Source organism: Rhinoraja longicauda, chromosome 25, assembly GCF_053455715.1.
Source record: "Rhinoraja longicauda isolate Sanriku21f chromosome 25, sRhiLon1.1, whole genome shotgun sequence".
Taxonomy (NCBI): Eukaryota; Metazoa; Chordata; class Chondrichthyes; order Rajiformes; family Arhynchobatidae; genus Rhinoraja; species Rhinoraja longicauda.
The window spans coordinates 13,090,303-13,107,551 of NC_135977.1; the positions used below are offsets into that span (position 1 = coordinate 13,090,303).

At 40.7% G+C, this 17,249-nt stretch overlaps 1 protein-coding gene across 1 annotated transcript; it reads right to left on the bottom strand.

Annotated features, from left to right (window-relative positions):
• Positions 1–364: 364 nt before the first annotated feature.
• rab36 (RAB36, member RAS oncogene family) lies at positions 365–16,667 on the bottom strand. The gene is made up of 10 exons (XM_078421070.1): positions 16,307–16,667; positions 11,236–11,327; positions 10,538–10,603; positions 10,348–10,449; positions 9,230–9,294; positions 9,082–9,133; positions 7,403–7,484; positions 6,337–6,427; positions 5,463–5,582; positions 365–2,334 (listed from the first exon to the last, which is right to left on the bottom strand). Exons 1-10 carry the CDS (start codon positions 16,370–16,372, stop codon positions 2,270–2,272), a joined length of 801 nt encoding a protein of 266 aa, XP_078277196.1. The 5' UTR covers positions 16,373–16,667; the 3' UTR covers positions 365–2,269.
• Positions 16,668–17,249: the final 582 nt, after the last annotated feature.

A 17,249-nucleotide genomic window follows, 5' to 3' on the forward strand; every position in this document is an offset into this window, starting at 1 on the left:
TCTTATTGAAACATATAAGATAATTAGGGGATTGGACACATTAGAGGCAGGAAACATGTTCCCAATGTTGGGGGAGTCCAGAACAAGGGGCCACAGTTTAAGAATAAGGGGTAGGCCATTTAGAACGGAGATGAGGAAGAACTTTTTCAGTCAGAGAGTGGTGAAGGTGTGAAATTCTCTGCCTCAGAAGGCAGTGGAGGCCAGTTCGTTGGATGCTTTCAAGAGAGAGCTGGATAGAGCTCTTAAGGATAGCGGAGTGAGGGGGTATGGGGAGAAGGCAGGAACGGGGTACTGATTGAGAGTGATCAGCCATGATCGCATTGAATGGCGGTGCTGGCTCGAAGGGCTGAATGGCCTACTCCTGCACCTATTGTCTATTGTCTATTGTCTATTGTCTATTGACTGGATGACCAACTGTCAAGTCAAGTCAAGTCAATTTTATTTGTATAGCACATTTAAAAACAACCCACGTTGACCAAAGTGCTGCACATCTGATTAGGAAAAAAAAAAAAAAGAAACATACAGTGGCCAAAGCTCAAATGCACAAGGTGTGATTTTTGGAGGGAGTTGTGTAAAAACAAAACTGAGACCTAAATAAGTAAATGTCTTCCATTTGTCTGAAAAAGTAGAATTATGTTAAGAAAAGCTGTGGGGGTTACAGAATAATACATAATTGAATCTAAACAAGAAATCATACACCACTGTGTTGCTGGCCTCAGGTAGGAAACTACGTTAATTAAGCAACAACAAAAAGTTGCGATTATGCATTCCATTAACATCGCAACATGTTCTAAGGTGTTTCACGGAAGAGTTATCAAATAGAATATTATGTCAGATACTGCAGATGACAGGTATTGGGGCAGGTAACCAAAGGCTGGGTCAAAGTGATAGGCGTAAAAGGTCTCAAGAAAGAGGTGCTGAGAGATTCTGGGAGGATATGCTCCTAATGCTGCCAAATATTAGTGTAGGAACAAATAGGTTGGCATGGACGTGGTGGGCCAAAGAGCCTGTTGCTCTGCTGAATTTGAAAAGTGGAGGCCTGGTCACCCACAGTGGTCTGTCTCCATAGTCACTCATGGTGGAGGCCTGTCGCCATGGTATCCCGCGATGGTGATCTAACTCTATGGTCTCTCCCAGTGAAGGCCTGCCTCTATGGTAACCCACGGTGGAGGCCTGACTCCATGGTCACCCAAGGTGGCAGTCTGACTCGGCCGCCAGCCACTCATAGAGAAGCGTCTGAATTGAATACTGAATATTTCAAGAGTCAGTGCTTGAACCCCAGTGAGAGGCCGCAAAAAGATACTTGCAAGTTAAATAAGTGGACAAAGGGGGAGTGTGAAATTATCTAGCAAGAATGGAAAAGCAGAATATTTTTTAGAAAGTGATACACTGCAAAATGCTGGCAGTCAAAATAACTGGGTAACCTTGGAAAGAGATTACATTAAGTTTTCATGCAAGTATGTCGAGAGGTAAATGGCCCACATATTGCATTCTCCCAGAGATTCAAAACTGCAAACACATTAAATACATCGGATGGAAATTCCTAAAACTTTCATCATATTTTATATACATCTGAAACCATTTACCAGCTCAGCATTCTTTGTTAGCATGCATGCTCAACAACTATATTCCATTTACAGGCCTTCATTTCAGTTTTGATGTTATCTTGTCACTCACAAAACAAAACACAACAGATCCCCATTCTCAAAGATTTATTTTTTGGATCTTGACCGTTAGAACTACCTTGTCAAAGATTAGTAACAGTACTTTCACAAAGATTACACATCAAAACTTTGAAAATCTTCAGTTATTTTGCAAATTTGTTACTATTTCAGAAAATAAACAAATTAAATTATGTTTATTTATTATAGACATCAAGTCACATAGAAAAGGCTTTTGACATGAGCAGGACTGGTAACTAAATAATCCCTAATCCATATTAGTAAATGGCTGATTATAAGTGCTGACTATTGCTTAGATTCTTTACCTTGCATGTCTTTATTATGTAGTTACATTGATGCTATTGCTTACTTTTTTCTTTAAAAAAGGTCATCTAGGATTATTATTTCTGAACATCCAATTTGGTTTCTAAAGTTTCCAGTCATCCCCGTATTTTACCATTTATATAAATCAGAAGTAATGCACGTCCAGACCTGATAACAGATTGCAGTCCATATATTCTTTACATCTTGAAATCCTGCATTTGCCAACACAGTTTGCAAGTCACATAGGGAGTTATTCAACTTCACATAAAGTTGACAATTGAACTTCAGCAACAGCCAGTGGTAGAGTTTGGTGTGTTTTCCAAGTGTTCAGTTGTGGCTCTTTCAATGCCTGTGTTTTTGATTAAATAAAACAAACAAGAAATTTACAAGAGATTTTTATGGAGTTCTCCTTATAAGAGTTCCGACTATACCCCATCTCTGCTTTTTTTATCCATCTGATCTACATTTATTGGTAGGTTTGTAGCAATGCAACTCACTAGATTCTCAGTTGTTTCTTCTGAACTTTCTTCGAAGAGTTGTGTTAAGCATAAGAGATCCTTTTTTATTAGATCTCCATCCTTGGCCCCGTACCCACCTTCTGCTCCCTGTTATTTGGTCCATGTTGGAGCTGACTGGTATAGCCCACATGTTTTGTAATAGTGACTGTAAAGACTGCAAACCTGAATCCTGTTGCTTCATGGCTATATCTATTACTCCATCATAATCCTTGATGGTTCAGTGGTACTTTATTGTCATGTGTACCCAAGCACAGTAAAATTATTTTTTTGTCCTACTACACGTGAGGCACAATCATACAACGTATATGAGAGTAAGATAGTAGACCATACTAAGTCATTACACAAGAGTGGGCACGTATTAGGTGCCATTCTTTAATCCAGTCACTCAAGAACTTTCCATAAGTTAACACCAACACTATTACCTGTCCATAAATAAGAACTTACCTGATCCAATAGCAATCTCATTGGATTACTGCACCAGTGCAGAAGAAGAAGAATTTGAAAAGTTTGCTCAACCTGAGTTAAAAGGAATTAATTCCAGATTTCAACCACAGAATATGGTTGAATATGGTTCATTACTATGCACAAATATTAATGTCGATAAACATGTTACTGTTCATACATTCACATCTCAAGGTAAATGGTAAATGTGCTTTCATTTTCTTAGCTATGATATCAATTATAAGTCAGGTAAATTCAATTTTATTCAATGTCACCCAGTACAAGTGTGTTCCAAAATCAATGGCCATTTACTTCCCAATTTCATACCAATGAACATTCCTTATCCTAATGAATGTCATCAGCTAACTTGCAAATAAATACTTTGGATAAAATTTGCACGATTGATGACTCCCATTTGAACTCAGATTTAGTTTTTGGCAAATGATGATGTGGTGTTTCCAGCTAACTCCCACCTTGATGAGATGGACTTATATGGATCTGGCATACATGGGCATCTTGGTCGGCATGGACATGTTAGACCGAAATGCCTGTTTCCATGCCAAATAACTCTATGATTCCATGCCTCTATGATCTCTCAATGTCAAGAGTGTTAACTTTAATAATATCTTGTCTATCTTAGAATCTAATTTTAAAAATGAACAGCCAAAATCGAGTTATGCCTTCAACAAAAACATAGTCTACACCACAAGGTGTTTGGCAATTAATAATCTAGATATCTCCCAAAGAGCCAAAGTAATTACCAGAAACTATAAGCGGCACTAAAATTTTAAATCTCATTTATGTTAATAATTCGGAGGATATTGTCACACCACCTAATACCAACACCAAATAAATACATGAAGTGCAAATGTGTACACATTATTAATATATACTTTTCCTAAAAGTAATCCCACTCAACTAGTACAATTACACTTTCCATCACTGTAATGCTTTTAAATAAAAATATTTGTTCAAATGACCTTAAAATGGCTGATCAATATTGTCTAAAAGTTTAATCGTGTAATAGATTAAAACACATGTACTAAACTAACATGAGAGACAACTAGTCATTGATAATTCAAGGGTACCCTGCAAGAACACGAACAAAGGATAGAGAAAGAGCAGCCCAAGCAGAACTTCGTGCTTAGTCTGTCATTTCATGAGATCATGATTGATCTTTGTAAGCAGCACCACTTTCCACCATTCACCCCATATTCTTAAATTTCTTTAACATTTAGAACTGTTTTGATCTATATTTAGAATACACTCAGTGGCAGGCTTCCGCAGCTCCCTTGGGTAGCCAGTTCGTAACATTCAACATCCTCTGGGTGAGGAATCCTCTTCATATCTCAGGCCTGATTGTATGACCCCTTATTTTGAGACAGCAACAGCTGGTTCTAGAAACCCAAGACATGAGAAACATCACCCTGTATCTACCACCCACATATCGCAGGAATTTTGTATAATCACGGTGATCATTTTGTTTTCTTCTCAACTCGAGGATACAGGCATAATCTACTCAATCTCTCATCATGTGACAATTCTGCCAATCTAGAAATGAATTTGGTAAATTTTTGCTGCTTTCCTTCAAACGCTAGTATGCATTTATAGATTCTTATAATGAAATATAAATAAAATCTTCCACTCCCTCAGGTGCTAGAAGACAATTCATAAATTCATAAGTGATAGGAGCAAAATTAGGCCATGCAGCCAGCCCATCAAGTCTACTCTGCCATTCGATCATGTCTGATCTGTCTTTCCCTCTGAATCCCATTCTCCTGCTTTCTCCCCATAACCCCAGACAATCATACTAATCAAAAATCTATCTGTCTCTGCCTTAAAAATATCAATTGACGGCCTCCGCAACTTTCTGTGGCAATGAATTCCATAGTTTCACCACCCTCTGACTAAAGAAATTCCTTCTCATCCCGAAAGGAATGTCCTTCAATTCTGAGCCTGTGACCTCTGGTCTTAGACTCTCCCACGAGTGGAAACATCCTCTCCACATCCTCTCTATCCAGTTAAATTAAAAAGTATATTTGCTCTCTGCAGTGTAAATAGAATAATTTATTGGGGTTTTGCTTTGGGTTAAAGCATAATGAATCAAAAAAGAGTTCTGATATGTGTACTTTTAACTGGACTGCAACTGTAACAGAATTGCACATCATCAGGTCTGCTGTTTCTCCACATTATATTTACCTCCTGTTAATCTGCAATATACTTAATATAGGAAAGAGGAAATGGGGTGAGGTATGGAGATCAAATGACTGTTTTCTGGGTATGACTGATTCATGCCAATTTGCACATTGTTATGAGAACTAACAATGTTGTCCATTCCCCAAAGAAAAATTGCATAAAAAGTGTACAAAAAGAGCATATCTATATGGGAGCTAGAAAGAGCAGAGAATCTTTGGACTAATTTGACTTTACAAATAATGAGAGCTTTCAATTAGGATAAAATTAAGACTAGAAATCCAGAAAAATCATTTGTTTTACAATGTCAATTTACTGAACTTACAGATGGTGCTGCCCTCGCCAATCTTCGCTGAGGGCCAGTCTTTTTTTTTCAAATCTTTCAGCAAAGATGCTTCAAATGCCAGGGCAGCTACTCTGAAGAAGAATTCCCTCACATTTTCACCTGTGGGAAGAATGCATCGCAAATTTATCCTCCAAAATGAAGATCTCTAAATTTCATTTTATCCTCTTCCCTATCTGATGCATGCCAACTCAGTTGACTTAATCAACTAATGAGGGTATTTATTCACAAAATGCTGGAGTAACTCAGCAGGTCAGGCAGCATCTCGGGAGAGAAGGAATGGGTGACGTTTCGGGTCGAGACCCTTCTTCAGTCTGAAACGTCACCCATTCCTTCTCTCCCGAGATGCTGCCTGACCTGCTGAGTTACTCCAGCATTTTGTGAATAAATACCTTCGATTTGTACCAGCATCTGCAGTTATTTTCTTATATATTAATCAACTAATGAAGCTGATTTGTCCTTCATAGTGGTTCACAAACATATGTACAAGAGAGCAAGCATGTGTGTATGAAACTGTGTGATTGAGAGTAAGTGGGTGTTTAAGAATCAGTGTATGTGTTGGTATATGCAAAAGTGTGATGAGCATGCGTAAGTGAATGAATCTGTCAGCACATGCTAGTGTATCTGTGAACAAATAAGCCAACGTGTTAGGAGAGTGAGTACGTGAGCGAGCAAGTACACGTGCATGAAGGAATGAGTAAACTGTAGTGGCAGTGTGCATGCATGTGTATGTGTGAGCAAACATATGTGTGGGGTGTACAGATGCGACAGAATCCATGTGTGTGAGTGTGAGAGAACCTCATAGTGCTCACAGTTCCTTGGTGCAGAGGTTTGGCAGCTAATGCTGACCACTCACCTGTTTTAGAAGACACAGACCAATACTCTGCTTGCATCTCAGTTGCTATTTTAATGGCATCAGCTTCTGTTCTTTCACATTCTGCCTGTGACTGATTGATAAACACACACAAAGTTGGAATGGTGGATTTCTCAATGCTGCAGTCTGACAAGAATCTTAATTTGTGTCCTTTTACTTATCCCTGGGTACTAGGGCTCTGATACTATGCAATCAATTGGCACCTGCTTAACACAAAACTGATTTGAAGACTGCCTCAAGAGCTCATGATTACAATTTACTAGAAGCTTAAGAGGCGCGCGTACACAGACAGTTTTGTAACAGTGGGACGACAGTTCAGCATCCCATTACTCTCAAGCAAATTTCCCAGGGTGTTGTTGTGGCCACTCTAATGCACACTGCAAATGAATGTAGATGAGAGCAGCCTGTGCAATCAGAAGGGTCTGACCTGCCTGTTCATGCTTGTATTATTCTCATAGCTGGATCAAGCAATTAGTCATCAATCTCAAATCAGTTATGGCAGAAATAATTCTGATGACCTGGCAAACACCTGGCAGTCTGGCTACTGGCAGACTGCTAGCGCCAGTTAAAGCTATCTTGCACACAGCCACGACGGTTTGAGTAAAGCGGGCTGCATTAATAGCCTGAAGAATTTTGGCAACGACCATGTAAAATTAACAAGCAATGAACTTGTCTGTGGTCATCGATCACTTAGCAGCCTGCCTGGGGACCTTTTTGCTGCTGAATGTTATCCAGCCTTCCAAGGTTTTGTGAGGGACGGCAGGAGCAGTAAGCTCCAAAATAGCAGGCTGGTGTCAAACCATGCTCGCCTTGTTTAGCATACTTCCAACAGAAATTACGCTTATGCCATTTATGCTTTTAACAAGACAGTATTTACTCTGCTTGGCATCAGAAAAGTGTAGATGTCCTGCAGTCATCACATTGCCTGGAGCACCCAAAATAATTGTGTCCTGAATCTTCTTTCATGTGCCAGAGATATCATAAGTTGGGAGAATAAACTGTAATTTATTGAACGTCAAATTAATTAGAGGAAAAAATTATTACTCACCAATAAATCTTTCTTAGATCCAACAAGAAATATAGAACTTAAACCTGGTTCATTCTCTTTCATTGCATCCTTTAGCCATTGCCTGCCAGAGAAAGTAATATTATTATCCTTGAGAAGGTTTGCAAAAAAGGCAACCAAAATTATTATCACAAGCAATACCTTTTTTTAGTGTGCAAAAACAGTGTAGTCCTAGACTGAATTTGAGTCGCTCCCAAAAAGAGTACAAAGCTGATTGAAAACACCTACGCAATGCCATTATTATAGTTTTCACTTCAAACAGTGAAACTGTGTAGGTGTTGCAGGGTGCAGTTTTGACCAACACAGCTTCCACTGTATTTGGGAAGAAGTAGACTGCAGGAGATGCAGTCTTCACAATTGTTAATTTATTTTCCTCTCCATGCCCCCCACCCCACGACTAGCTACCTTCCCATAGTAACCTGTCACACCAAGCCATACCCAGTCCATGCTTGTGCAACCTGAGCAATGATCTCCTGACTAACATTACATCTCATTAGTTACATCCTCCAAAAAGCTTGATCATCAGAATACAGGCTGCACACTGTAAATGTTTATGGCCCGTCTCCAATAAGCAGTCTTGTGAAGCAATTTGATGTCAACCAAATCTCCCTTTAAATCGAAGATAGACACAAAATGTTGGAGTAACTCAGTAGGACAGGTAGCATCTCTGGCGAGAAGGAATGGGTGGCATTTCGGTTCGAGACCCTTCCATCTTCAGTGTAAACCAGCATCTACAGTTCCTTCCTACACATATTGTCTGCGTGAGACTATAGTGAATTGTGTTCCTTATCTTTCCTAAGATTGTTCTACATTGGTCACATGTGGTGCACATTACAATGACATCAATTTACATCAGAAGGTTCATGAATAGTGCATTGCACAACAACTCACATCGTGATGTGCATGCCTGATGTCAGATGCACTGATGTGGATTGCCACAGGGAGAAGTTGGCCTAAATTTCCAGTTGTCACAAATCACCTGGAAATGATTCTTAATGCAATTTACTCTGGATAAAACTGATTTTGGATTGCGATGCAATTCAACATTTTGGCTCAGAAATGTAAAGAATCTTAATTTGTTCTCAAATGGAGAAACTTCAAATTGATTTGTAAGCATTCGAGATTATGAGAAGAATTAACAAACTCATCGACTACATGCTGGAAACCAATTGAAACCAAGTAAGCAGTGGAAACACATAAGACTGTATCCCTATTGAATCCTTGAAGGCTAAAAGACTAAAACCAATTGATTCGCTTTATAGCATAATTCTGGGGTATTTTGTTTGTAGAAAATCGACATCAACAAAATCGATATTCCAATGGTAATTTAAAAATAGTAAAATGTCCCAAGGGAGAGACAAATAAAACACGTTAACATCGGTGAGAGAATTAGAAGATTAAAAGCTTTCCCTGATCCGACTATGGTAGAGTCTATTGTTCTACATTGTCCTCATCAACTACCTCAGAACCCATAAAACTGGTGTGGAAGCAAGTGATTCTCAATTGTGAGGGACTCTAAAAGCTTGCTATAAATCACCAACAAAAATACTTATCGGTTAGATGTATAATAACTGCAGTAAACACACTGTACATTGAAGTAAAAAAGATAACCAATGAAATGACTTTATACATTTGCACATTGAAGAAAAACCAAGACTTACTTTGTGTGCTCCAGGGTCTGTATGTCAGCCAGGTCAAAGGCTATTATAATGACTGGAAGCACAAATTTAAAACAATATTGAAACATTATATTGGGAACAATTACCTGGACAATATCACATTGTTTCATCTACTGGTAATCATGCTTACCTTCAGCACCTCTATAATAGGCAGAGGCAATGCACTTGAACTTTTCCTGCCCAGCTGTGTCCCAGCTAAAACAAACAAAGATGTCCATCAGTTCAATTCTCTCAATAACAAATTAATATTCACATTTAAATTTCTCTTTAAAAGTTTCCTTAGGATTCGGGTTTATTTGGAACTGAGGAGTGAGAAAGGCCAAATGTCATGAGTACAGACATTGACCGGAATATCGGAGTGTACATAATGATAAAAGGGAAATAGCAATGTAGATGGGAATTCAGCACTTTACCCCCAAGAAATCAGCACCTCGGTTCGAGGAGGGTTAAAGAATTTGGGTATAAAAGGAGTGAATTTCAGGACTGATGAGTGGATTTTTTTTTAACAACCTCTCATGAGGTAACCCCAAATGGATGGTCATATCAGTCATATGCTTCTGGCTATTTTGGTCTCCAGTCTCAATGTTTAGAGATAGAGCATGGAAACAGGCCCTTTGTCCCACCAAATCCAGGCTGACCATCGATCACCTGTTTACACTAGTTCTATGTTATTCACTTTCTGATCCACTCTACACACTAGGGGCAATTTACCAAGGACAATTAACCTACAAACCTGCATGTCTTTGTAGGAGGAAACCTACGCAGTCACAACGATAACGTGCAAACTCCAAAACAGACATCACTCAAGGTCAAGATCAAACCTGGGTATTTGATGCTGTGAGGCAGTGGTGCTACCAGCTGTGTCATTGTGCCGCCCTTAAATGTTAACATTGGATGGAGGGAACTCATTCAAGTGCTCAAGACCACACCTGCACATCCAAAAATATGTGAACCCTCTCCATGCATTTCTCTCCATAAAAGAGTGTATCATTCCTATTTGCCACTTTGGGGGGGGGGGGGGGGGGGGCGAGGGGGAATTAAGTTAACTCGGTGTGTCAAGCTTTGTACTCAGTCTGATCAGGGTTTCTTCACTGCAGTCATTAATTCCCGAGGGGAGAATAAACAGATTAATTTTGCACTTCAAAGAATGCAATTGCACAAGAATAATTTAAAAGTTGAAAAAACAGCAATCTTTATTAGAAGGGGACATTTTTGAAGTTCTGTATAAAATTTTGAATCTGTACTTACATTTGAAGGTTGAATGGAACTCCAACAATTTCAAACCGCTCTATTTCAAAATCAACCCCAATTGTGGCCTTATAGTCTCGGTCAAACAGATCTTTACAAAATCTGAAATTATTAATATAATCACAATCTGTATTACTTCAATGACTGGAAAAGGAGTTTATTATAATAAATCGGGATAACTAATACTCACCTATTGATCAGGCTCGTCTTTCCCACATAAAGATCCCCGACTACCACCACCTTTGATATTTTAAGTCTGCAGGGGCAACAACATTACAAAGCCACACAATTATACAAAATAGTTCTGTTCTTGTTGCATTTTTTACCCCAGGCGGATCCAATCCTCCTCCCCGTTCCTCATGATTGTATTTGCTATATATCTCCAATTAAATGCATCACTTTACACCTTCAAAAGGATTTCTAGTAAACCACCTTCTTTCTGCGGTTGTATTTGGGGGCAAAAAGTCCCGTCTCTTCCCATGCCCTGAACAATTCTTGCTCAATTCCAACCTCCACATTTTGAAAGAAGGGTCTCGACCCAAAATATCACCCATTCCTTCTCTCCAGAAATACTGCCTGTCCCGCTGAGTTTCTCCAGCATTTTGTGTCTATCTCAACATTTTGAAAAGTTCTCTTGGAGAGTTAGACATTTGACTCCATTTTTTTACTTAACTGGATACTTTTACTAAAAGTGCTAAAATATTTAATGAAAACTTTATTGAGGAGATAATGCTTTCAAAGATTAAAAAAAGAGTAATTGTTCAAATAGATCTTGTTGTTAAAAGTCAGTGAGCCACCAGAAGTAATCTCATCTTTCAATTAAATTATCTTCCATCAAATCTAGATGAGACTAGCGTCAGATACCTTCCAGCGTCTCAAATTGCTTACCCAGCATTTCTGGTTTGTCGTCCTTTGCAGGCATATTTAACTTCAACGTCGAAATGATCTTTGAGCTGGAGACAGGCCTCAGGTCTGTAACACTGTGGTAAGATTGAAAACAGATTAGTGCTGCATTGTCTCAAGGCAAAAAACAAGCAGGTAATTTTTTGTTTATTAAGATTACTTTAATAAGAGTATCTATTCAAATTATTCATCATGGTCATTTCTAATCCCTGCCTAGCTGCTGTTATAAAATACTGGTATTAGCAATACAACTTCAGTTCATATTCTTTACTAACTCCCAGGATATTGTTTCATAAAGTTAACCATGTGTTGGACTAGTAAATCAAATTTTGTGCCCATCATTCTCAAGTTTTTAACTAAAGAACCATACAGCACAGAAATGGGCCCATCAGCCCATGATTTCAGGCTTAACATGATGCCAAGTTCAATCAATCCCCTCTGCCTGCATATTATCCATAACCCTTCATTCTCTGCATATTTTTTTTTTAAATGCCTCAAACTCCAGTATCATATTTGCTTTCATCACCACCTTTGGCTGTGTGCTCCAGGCACCCATCACTCTTTGTGTAAAACTTGCCAAGCACAACTTTCCCACTCTGCCCTTAAAGATTTGCTCTCCAGTCTTTGATATTTCCATCCTGTTAAAAAGGTCTGACAATCTCCCCAGATTTTATGTTTATGCCTCATATTTTTATAAACGTCTATCAGGTCTTCCTTCAGCCTCTGATGCTCCAGAGAAAACAATCCCAGTTTGTCCAACCTCTTCTGACAGCGAATACCCTCTTATCCCGGCACCATCCTGGTAAACATCTTCTGCAAACTTTACAAACCTTCCACATCATTCCTGTATTGGGGCAAATAGAACTTGCACACAATATTCCAAATGTGGCTGGATCAAATTTTTATACGGCTGCAATATGTCTTCCTGAATCTTATACTCAATGCCCTGACCAATGCAGGCAAGTATATCATATGTAGAAACAAAGAACTGCAGATGCCGGTTTATACCAATGACAGACACAAAGTGCTAGAGTAACTCAGCGGGCAGGCAGCACATCAGCAGTATATCATATGCTTTCTTTACCACTCTTTCCACTTGTGTTACTACTTTTAGAGAGCTACTAGACCAAGTGGACCCGTGGGTCCAAACCTCTCCTGCATTGGTGCAGCACCCTCTACTCCCCCCTCACCTCTCCCCTCCTCTCCTCCTCCCCCTCCGCCTCCCCCTCCCCGTCCCTCCCCACTCCATCCCCCTCAACCCCCCTTATTCTCCCTCCTCCCCCCTCCCCCCCTCCCTCCACCCCCTCCCTCCCTAGGAGATAGATTTAAACTTTAAAATGTGAATAACTTTAAACATATAACACCGATTTCAATGAAACTTCTTCCATTAGCTCCAAAGGGACGACGGTGAGTAAGGTGGGCCTAAAATTGTTGCACTATCGTGTACTGTTTTGGTCGTAGTTCAGGAACAAACAAACAAACAAACGAGAGTTTTAGTATATAGATGGTCTTGGACCCCAAGATCCCTCTTCACATCAATGCTGTTATGCTGTCTCCTTACATTTTGACCTCCTAAAGTGCAATACCTCACGCTTATACGGTTTAAACTGCCATTTCTCCACCCATATCTATAACCGATATCCTACTGATGGACAGCTTTAAGACCTTCCAAATCCAACAACTTTCCTCGACTGCTCCATGCTGCTTACTGAAACATCTGCTGTGCCAAATCTGTGGGAAATTATGTACCTTCTGCTGGACTGGCCTCTCCACTGAAGGAGGTGGGGGTGGAGTGACTTTCATATGTGCAACTGATGTATCAGAAATTATGGTAAATCACCAGCCTGATCATGAAAGTTAAGAATGATGATCATCTGGTCAGCCTCAGGCAATCTGGTTCTTACCCAGATGTGGCAGACTTTAGCTTGTAAACTGGACATTCTGCGCTTTGTACTTGGTCAATGTACGAACATTACTTCCTGAAAAAATATCTGGGGATTTGGCCTTTTGATGTGAGCCCTCGGCATCCCTGCCTTCCACCTTCTGCATCCAGCAGCTTCTCTTTATTCTTTCATATTCAATTCCTCCAGGATGGGCAAACAGGAGGAATTGAATATGAAGGAATAAAGAGAAGGGGGGGGGGATGTTCAAGGTGGGAGATGAAAGGGTTATTCACAGGGAGTTTGGTGTCCAAAGGGGATGATCCAGATGGGATGTGCCCGATGGAGGGACAGATGTAGGGCACCAGTGAGGGTTGCACTGGAGTGGGGAGGACATGGGTTGGTACAGTGGTCCAGCGCAAGGGACGAGGAAGAGGGGGATGAGGCACAATGTGAATACAGGGGCCAGAGCATGAACAAGGGCCAGAGTGAGGGTTAGAGCGCAGGAGATGGAGGGACGGTGAAGGCAATAAGAAGAGAGGGCAGGGGCGATAGGAGGAAGGGTGATGAGAGAGAGGGCAGGGAGCAAGAAGGAGAGGGGAGATACGAACAAGGGCAAGATATTGAGAGCAAGAAAAAGAGAGAAAAGAGAGCAAGAAACTCTAGCAAATCCTGAAAGACTTTTGGCTGAAAGTCAAATCCTGAAAGAATTTCCAGCCCATATGCCTCTCCCAAACAGATCTCTTGAAGTCACGCCCACACACCTTCAACATCACCCCTTATCAACGTTGTTTGCTTGAGCAATATCTCACATTTGGAAGACAAGTAATTCAAATGTATTGGATAAATTTATTTCAAGATGAGAACAATCTGCTTGAAAACCAATTTGTTCATTACCTTAATTTCTACCTACTTCTCAGCTTTCAATTAATCTGCTTTGACTGTGGCAGCAGCCTTGCTGGAAAGCAACAAATAAAATGCAGAGAACAAGGAGGAAATGTGGCAACTACCTAAACCGCTTAACCTAAATCAACAGCAATTTTATTCCTGACATAGAAGCTTGTCTCCTTTAATCTTGTAGCAGTTTCCTTGGTAACATGCTTCATTCTAATCTGATTTAATACAAAGGGGACAGTGCTTTGGTCCCATAGACTGTTTTTATAAGCTACATTAGCAGTGTTTACTGCAATATTCCTAATACGTTCCCAGGACCCATGTGTGGACAGCATGCAGCAAAAGCTTTTCACTGTACCTTGGTACAATAATAAGCTAAACTGAACTAAATTCTCGATGTGGCAGACTCCACTTTAACATGGCTGGGACAAGGGTCCTGGCAAACTGCATAATGAGGGCCGCTGTTCGAGCTTTAAACTATCACATACCAAAGATGTACTGGTTTGTAGGTTAATTGACCTCTGTAAAATGTGTGGGGTATGGATGCGAAAGTGGCAAAACAGAGAACTAGTGTGAACAGGTACTGTATGGTCTGTGTGGACTCAGTGGGCCGAAGGACCCATTTCCATGCTGTATCGCTAAATGAAATGATTGTTGAACTCCAAATAATCCATAATCCAGAAAGCTGTCCATTCTGAGCCATTAAATATATGTACAAGTATGAGAGTGATAGATCATAAAGGGGAAACAAGTCATGAAATTAATCAATAAAGTGAAAGCCAAATATTATATCAGCCTTGAAGTCATGCAATGGTGAGGAGGACTCCTACTTCTATTTCTTATGTCTAACCAAGGTGATGCATAAACTTAGTACATATTATTTACTCTTCAATTCTAATTCTCTAAGCATTCAATTTAGTGCTTCATTTCTTTGTTAAGCGAATGTTGCCTGGACTCGAGGACCTGAGCTTTAGGGAGAGATTAGGTAAGCTAGGGCTTTATTCCTTGGAGCGTAAGAGGCTCATGGGTGATCTTCAGACTGAAGAAGGGTCACAACCCAAAACATTATCTGCCCATGTTCTCTAGAGATGCTGTCTGACCTGCTGAGGTACTCCAGCATTTTGTGTCATATTTGTTTTTCTCAATACTCCAGTGAAATGTTACATTTGTTTTTTGTTGCAGAGTTGCTACTTACTACAAACCTGTATGGCTTTGGAGTGTGGGAGGATACCGGAGCTCCTGGGGAAAACCCACACAGGTCATGAGAGAACGTGCAAACCATACCGACAGCACCCTTGGTCAGGGTCAAACCCGGGTCCCTGGTGCTGCAAGGCAGCAACTTTACCACTGCCCACTAAGGTCTTTTACAACACCATCATAGTTTGTTTTGCCCCAATTTCGAACTTTAACTTGTGGGCCAACCTTGTCTCTAGATTCACGAACAGCTTCTCTCCATCATCCATCAGTCTTTTGAGCCACACTGTGCCATCCTAACCACAATCCTAGCTCAACATTGAATTATTATGGACTTTGTTAAAGAGTTATACCACGTACTTCAGCTTGCACTGTTATGGTCTAGTTACCTAGTATTATTGATAATGTATTGTTTCATTGCTTATTGCATATTTATTTGTCGTGTTGTTGGGTTAATGTGCCTGGAAAGCTGCAGCAAGTAAACATTTAATTGTACCATAAGACAAGTAAATATACTTGACTCTTGGTCAGGCAGCGTCTGTGCAGGGAGAAACAATTATTGTTACAGATCAACAACTTTCCGTTCTGAAAAAAAAGCTCATCGATCTAACACTGTTTCTTCTCCCACGCCTGCTGCCTGACCTGCTTGGCACTAGCAGCATTTAAAAAAAATCATTTCAGGGATTATGGCATCTGCAGCTGAAAAACAACTTTTAAAGTAATTAAAAGTAATTTACCACGTTGTGTTCTAATGGTGTTATTAATCACTGGTTTAAAATGAAAGCAATGTGTGTGCGTGCGGTGGAGGTGGTGAGAGTTAATAAAATTCCTGACCATCCACATCAGCATTGTTGAATCTTCAGTCCAAAATTAAGTCACCCAGTTCCCTTGAAAACAGGCACACCGTCGTGTGCCAACTTTGAAGGGGCGCTCTGCAGCAGACACTATCTGAGTTCTATTTCCTGCTGCTGCTTTGGCTGCTGTTCTAACGTGATGAGAAAATTGCCGTCACCAGTCAACACCTTCGCCTTCCCCACCATCCAAACTGGAGGAGTTCTACATAATAGGTTAAACTATTGAAGACGTACCTCGGGGAATCTGGCAATCACTCGGTCCCTGCTGACTGGAGGGGGGTACAGGATGCCGTTATTCATCCTTTTTTTTTGTTTCCTGCAAGAAATTCTTCCAGTTCCCTGCAGGTGAATCCGAGAGGGGCACCAGGCCAAGCGGCCAAACCAACACACAGAGCCGGGGGGCAGCCCGACACACACACAGCAGGAGCGGTCCGCGCTGCAGGGGTTGCGCCAACTCCTTTCTTCAAAGGCGATGACACCTGTTAACTTTTTTTTTTGCTGATCCGGGGCCAGTCAGTGTAAAGTTTACGGATGCAAACGTCTACATAGAAGCCACCATCTTCCAGCACCTTCGCCTCTTGCCAGCTTCCATGGCAACTAGCGTCTCAGGTCTCTCTCTACCCCTGACGTCAGGATAGGAGGAGCCTGCCTAAACAACTTCAGATAGATACAAAATGCTGCAGTAACTCAGCGCGAAAGGCAGCATCTCTGGAGAGAAGGAATAGGTGACGTTTCGGGTCGAGACGACCCGAAATGCCATCCGTTCCTTCTCTCCAAAGATGCTGCCTGTCCCGCTGATTTACTCCAGCATTTTTGTATCTATCTTCGGTGTAAACCAACACCTGCAGTTCCTTCCCACCGTTGTCTTTACTCCTGTCCTTGCCATCCGCGACAATCATTGATCGTCTCAATTTAGACAGTCAATTCAGGTAAAGCGACATGATCTCTGGGAGATTTCTTGTACAAAGATCTTTCGCGGAGCCGACTCAGAACACCTCGGGCAGGGACAGTCTGTGACAAGGCGGTGACAAAACACACAGTGCAGGAGTAACTCAGCGGGCCAGGCAGCATCTGTGCAGGGATTGGATAGGCGACGTTTCAGGCGTGGACCCATCTTCAGACTGAGTTGCTCCAGCACTTTGTGTTTTGCCTAAAATACCAACATCTGCAGTTCATT

What these genes read in the sequence shown, in the direction of transcription:
- rab36 (XM_078421070.1), bottom strand. Translation starts at nt 16,372, where the DNA reads ATGAATAACGGCATCCTGTACCCCCCTCCAGTCAGCAGGGACCGAGTG. An exon ending in TGATTGCCAGATTCCCCGAG is followed by an intron (nt 11,328 to 16,306) that starts GTACGTCTTCAA and finishes ATCTTACCACAG; the next exon opens with TGTTACAGACCTGAGGCCTG. An exon ending in CGACAAACCAGAAATGCTGG is followed by an intron (nt 10,604 to 11,235) that starts GTAAGCAATTTG and finishes TTGCCCCTGCAG; the next exon opens with ACTTAAAATATCAAAGGTGG.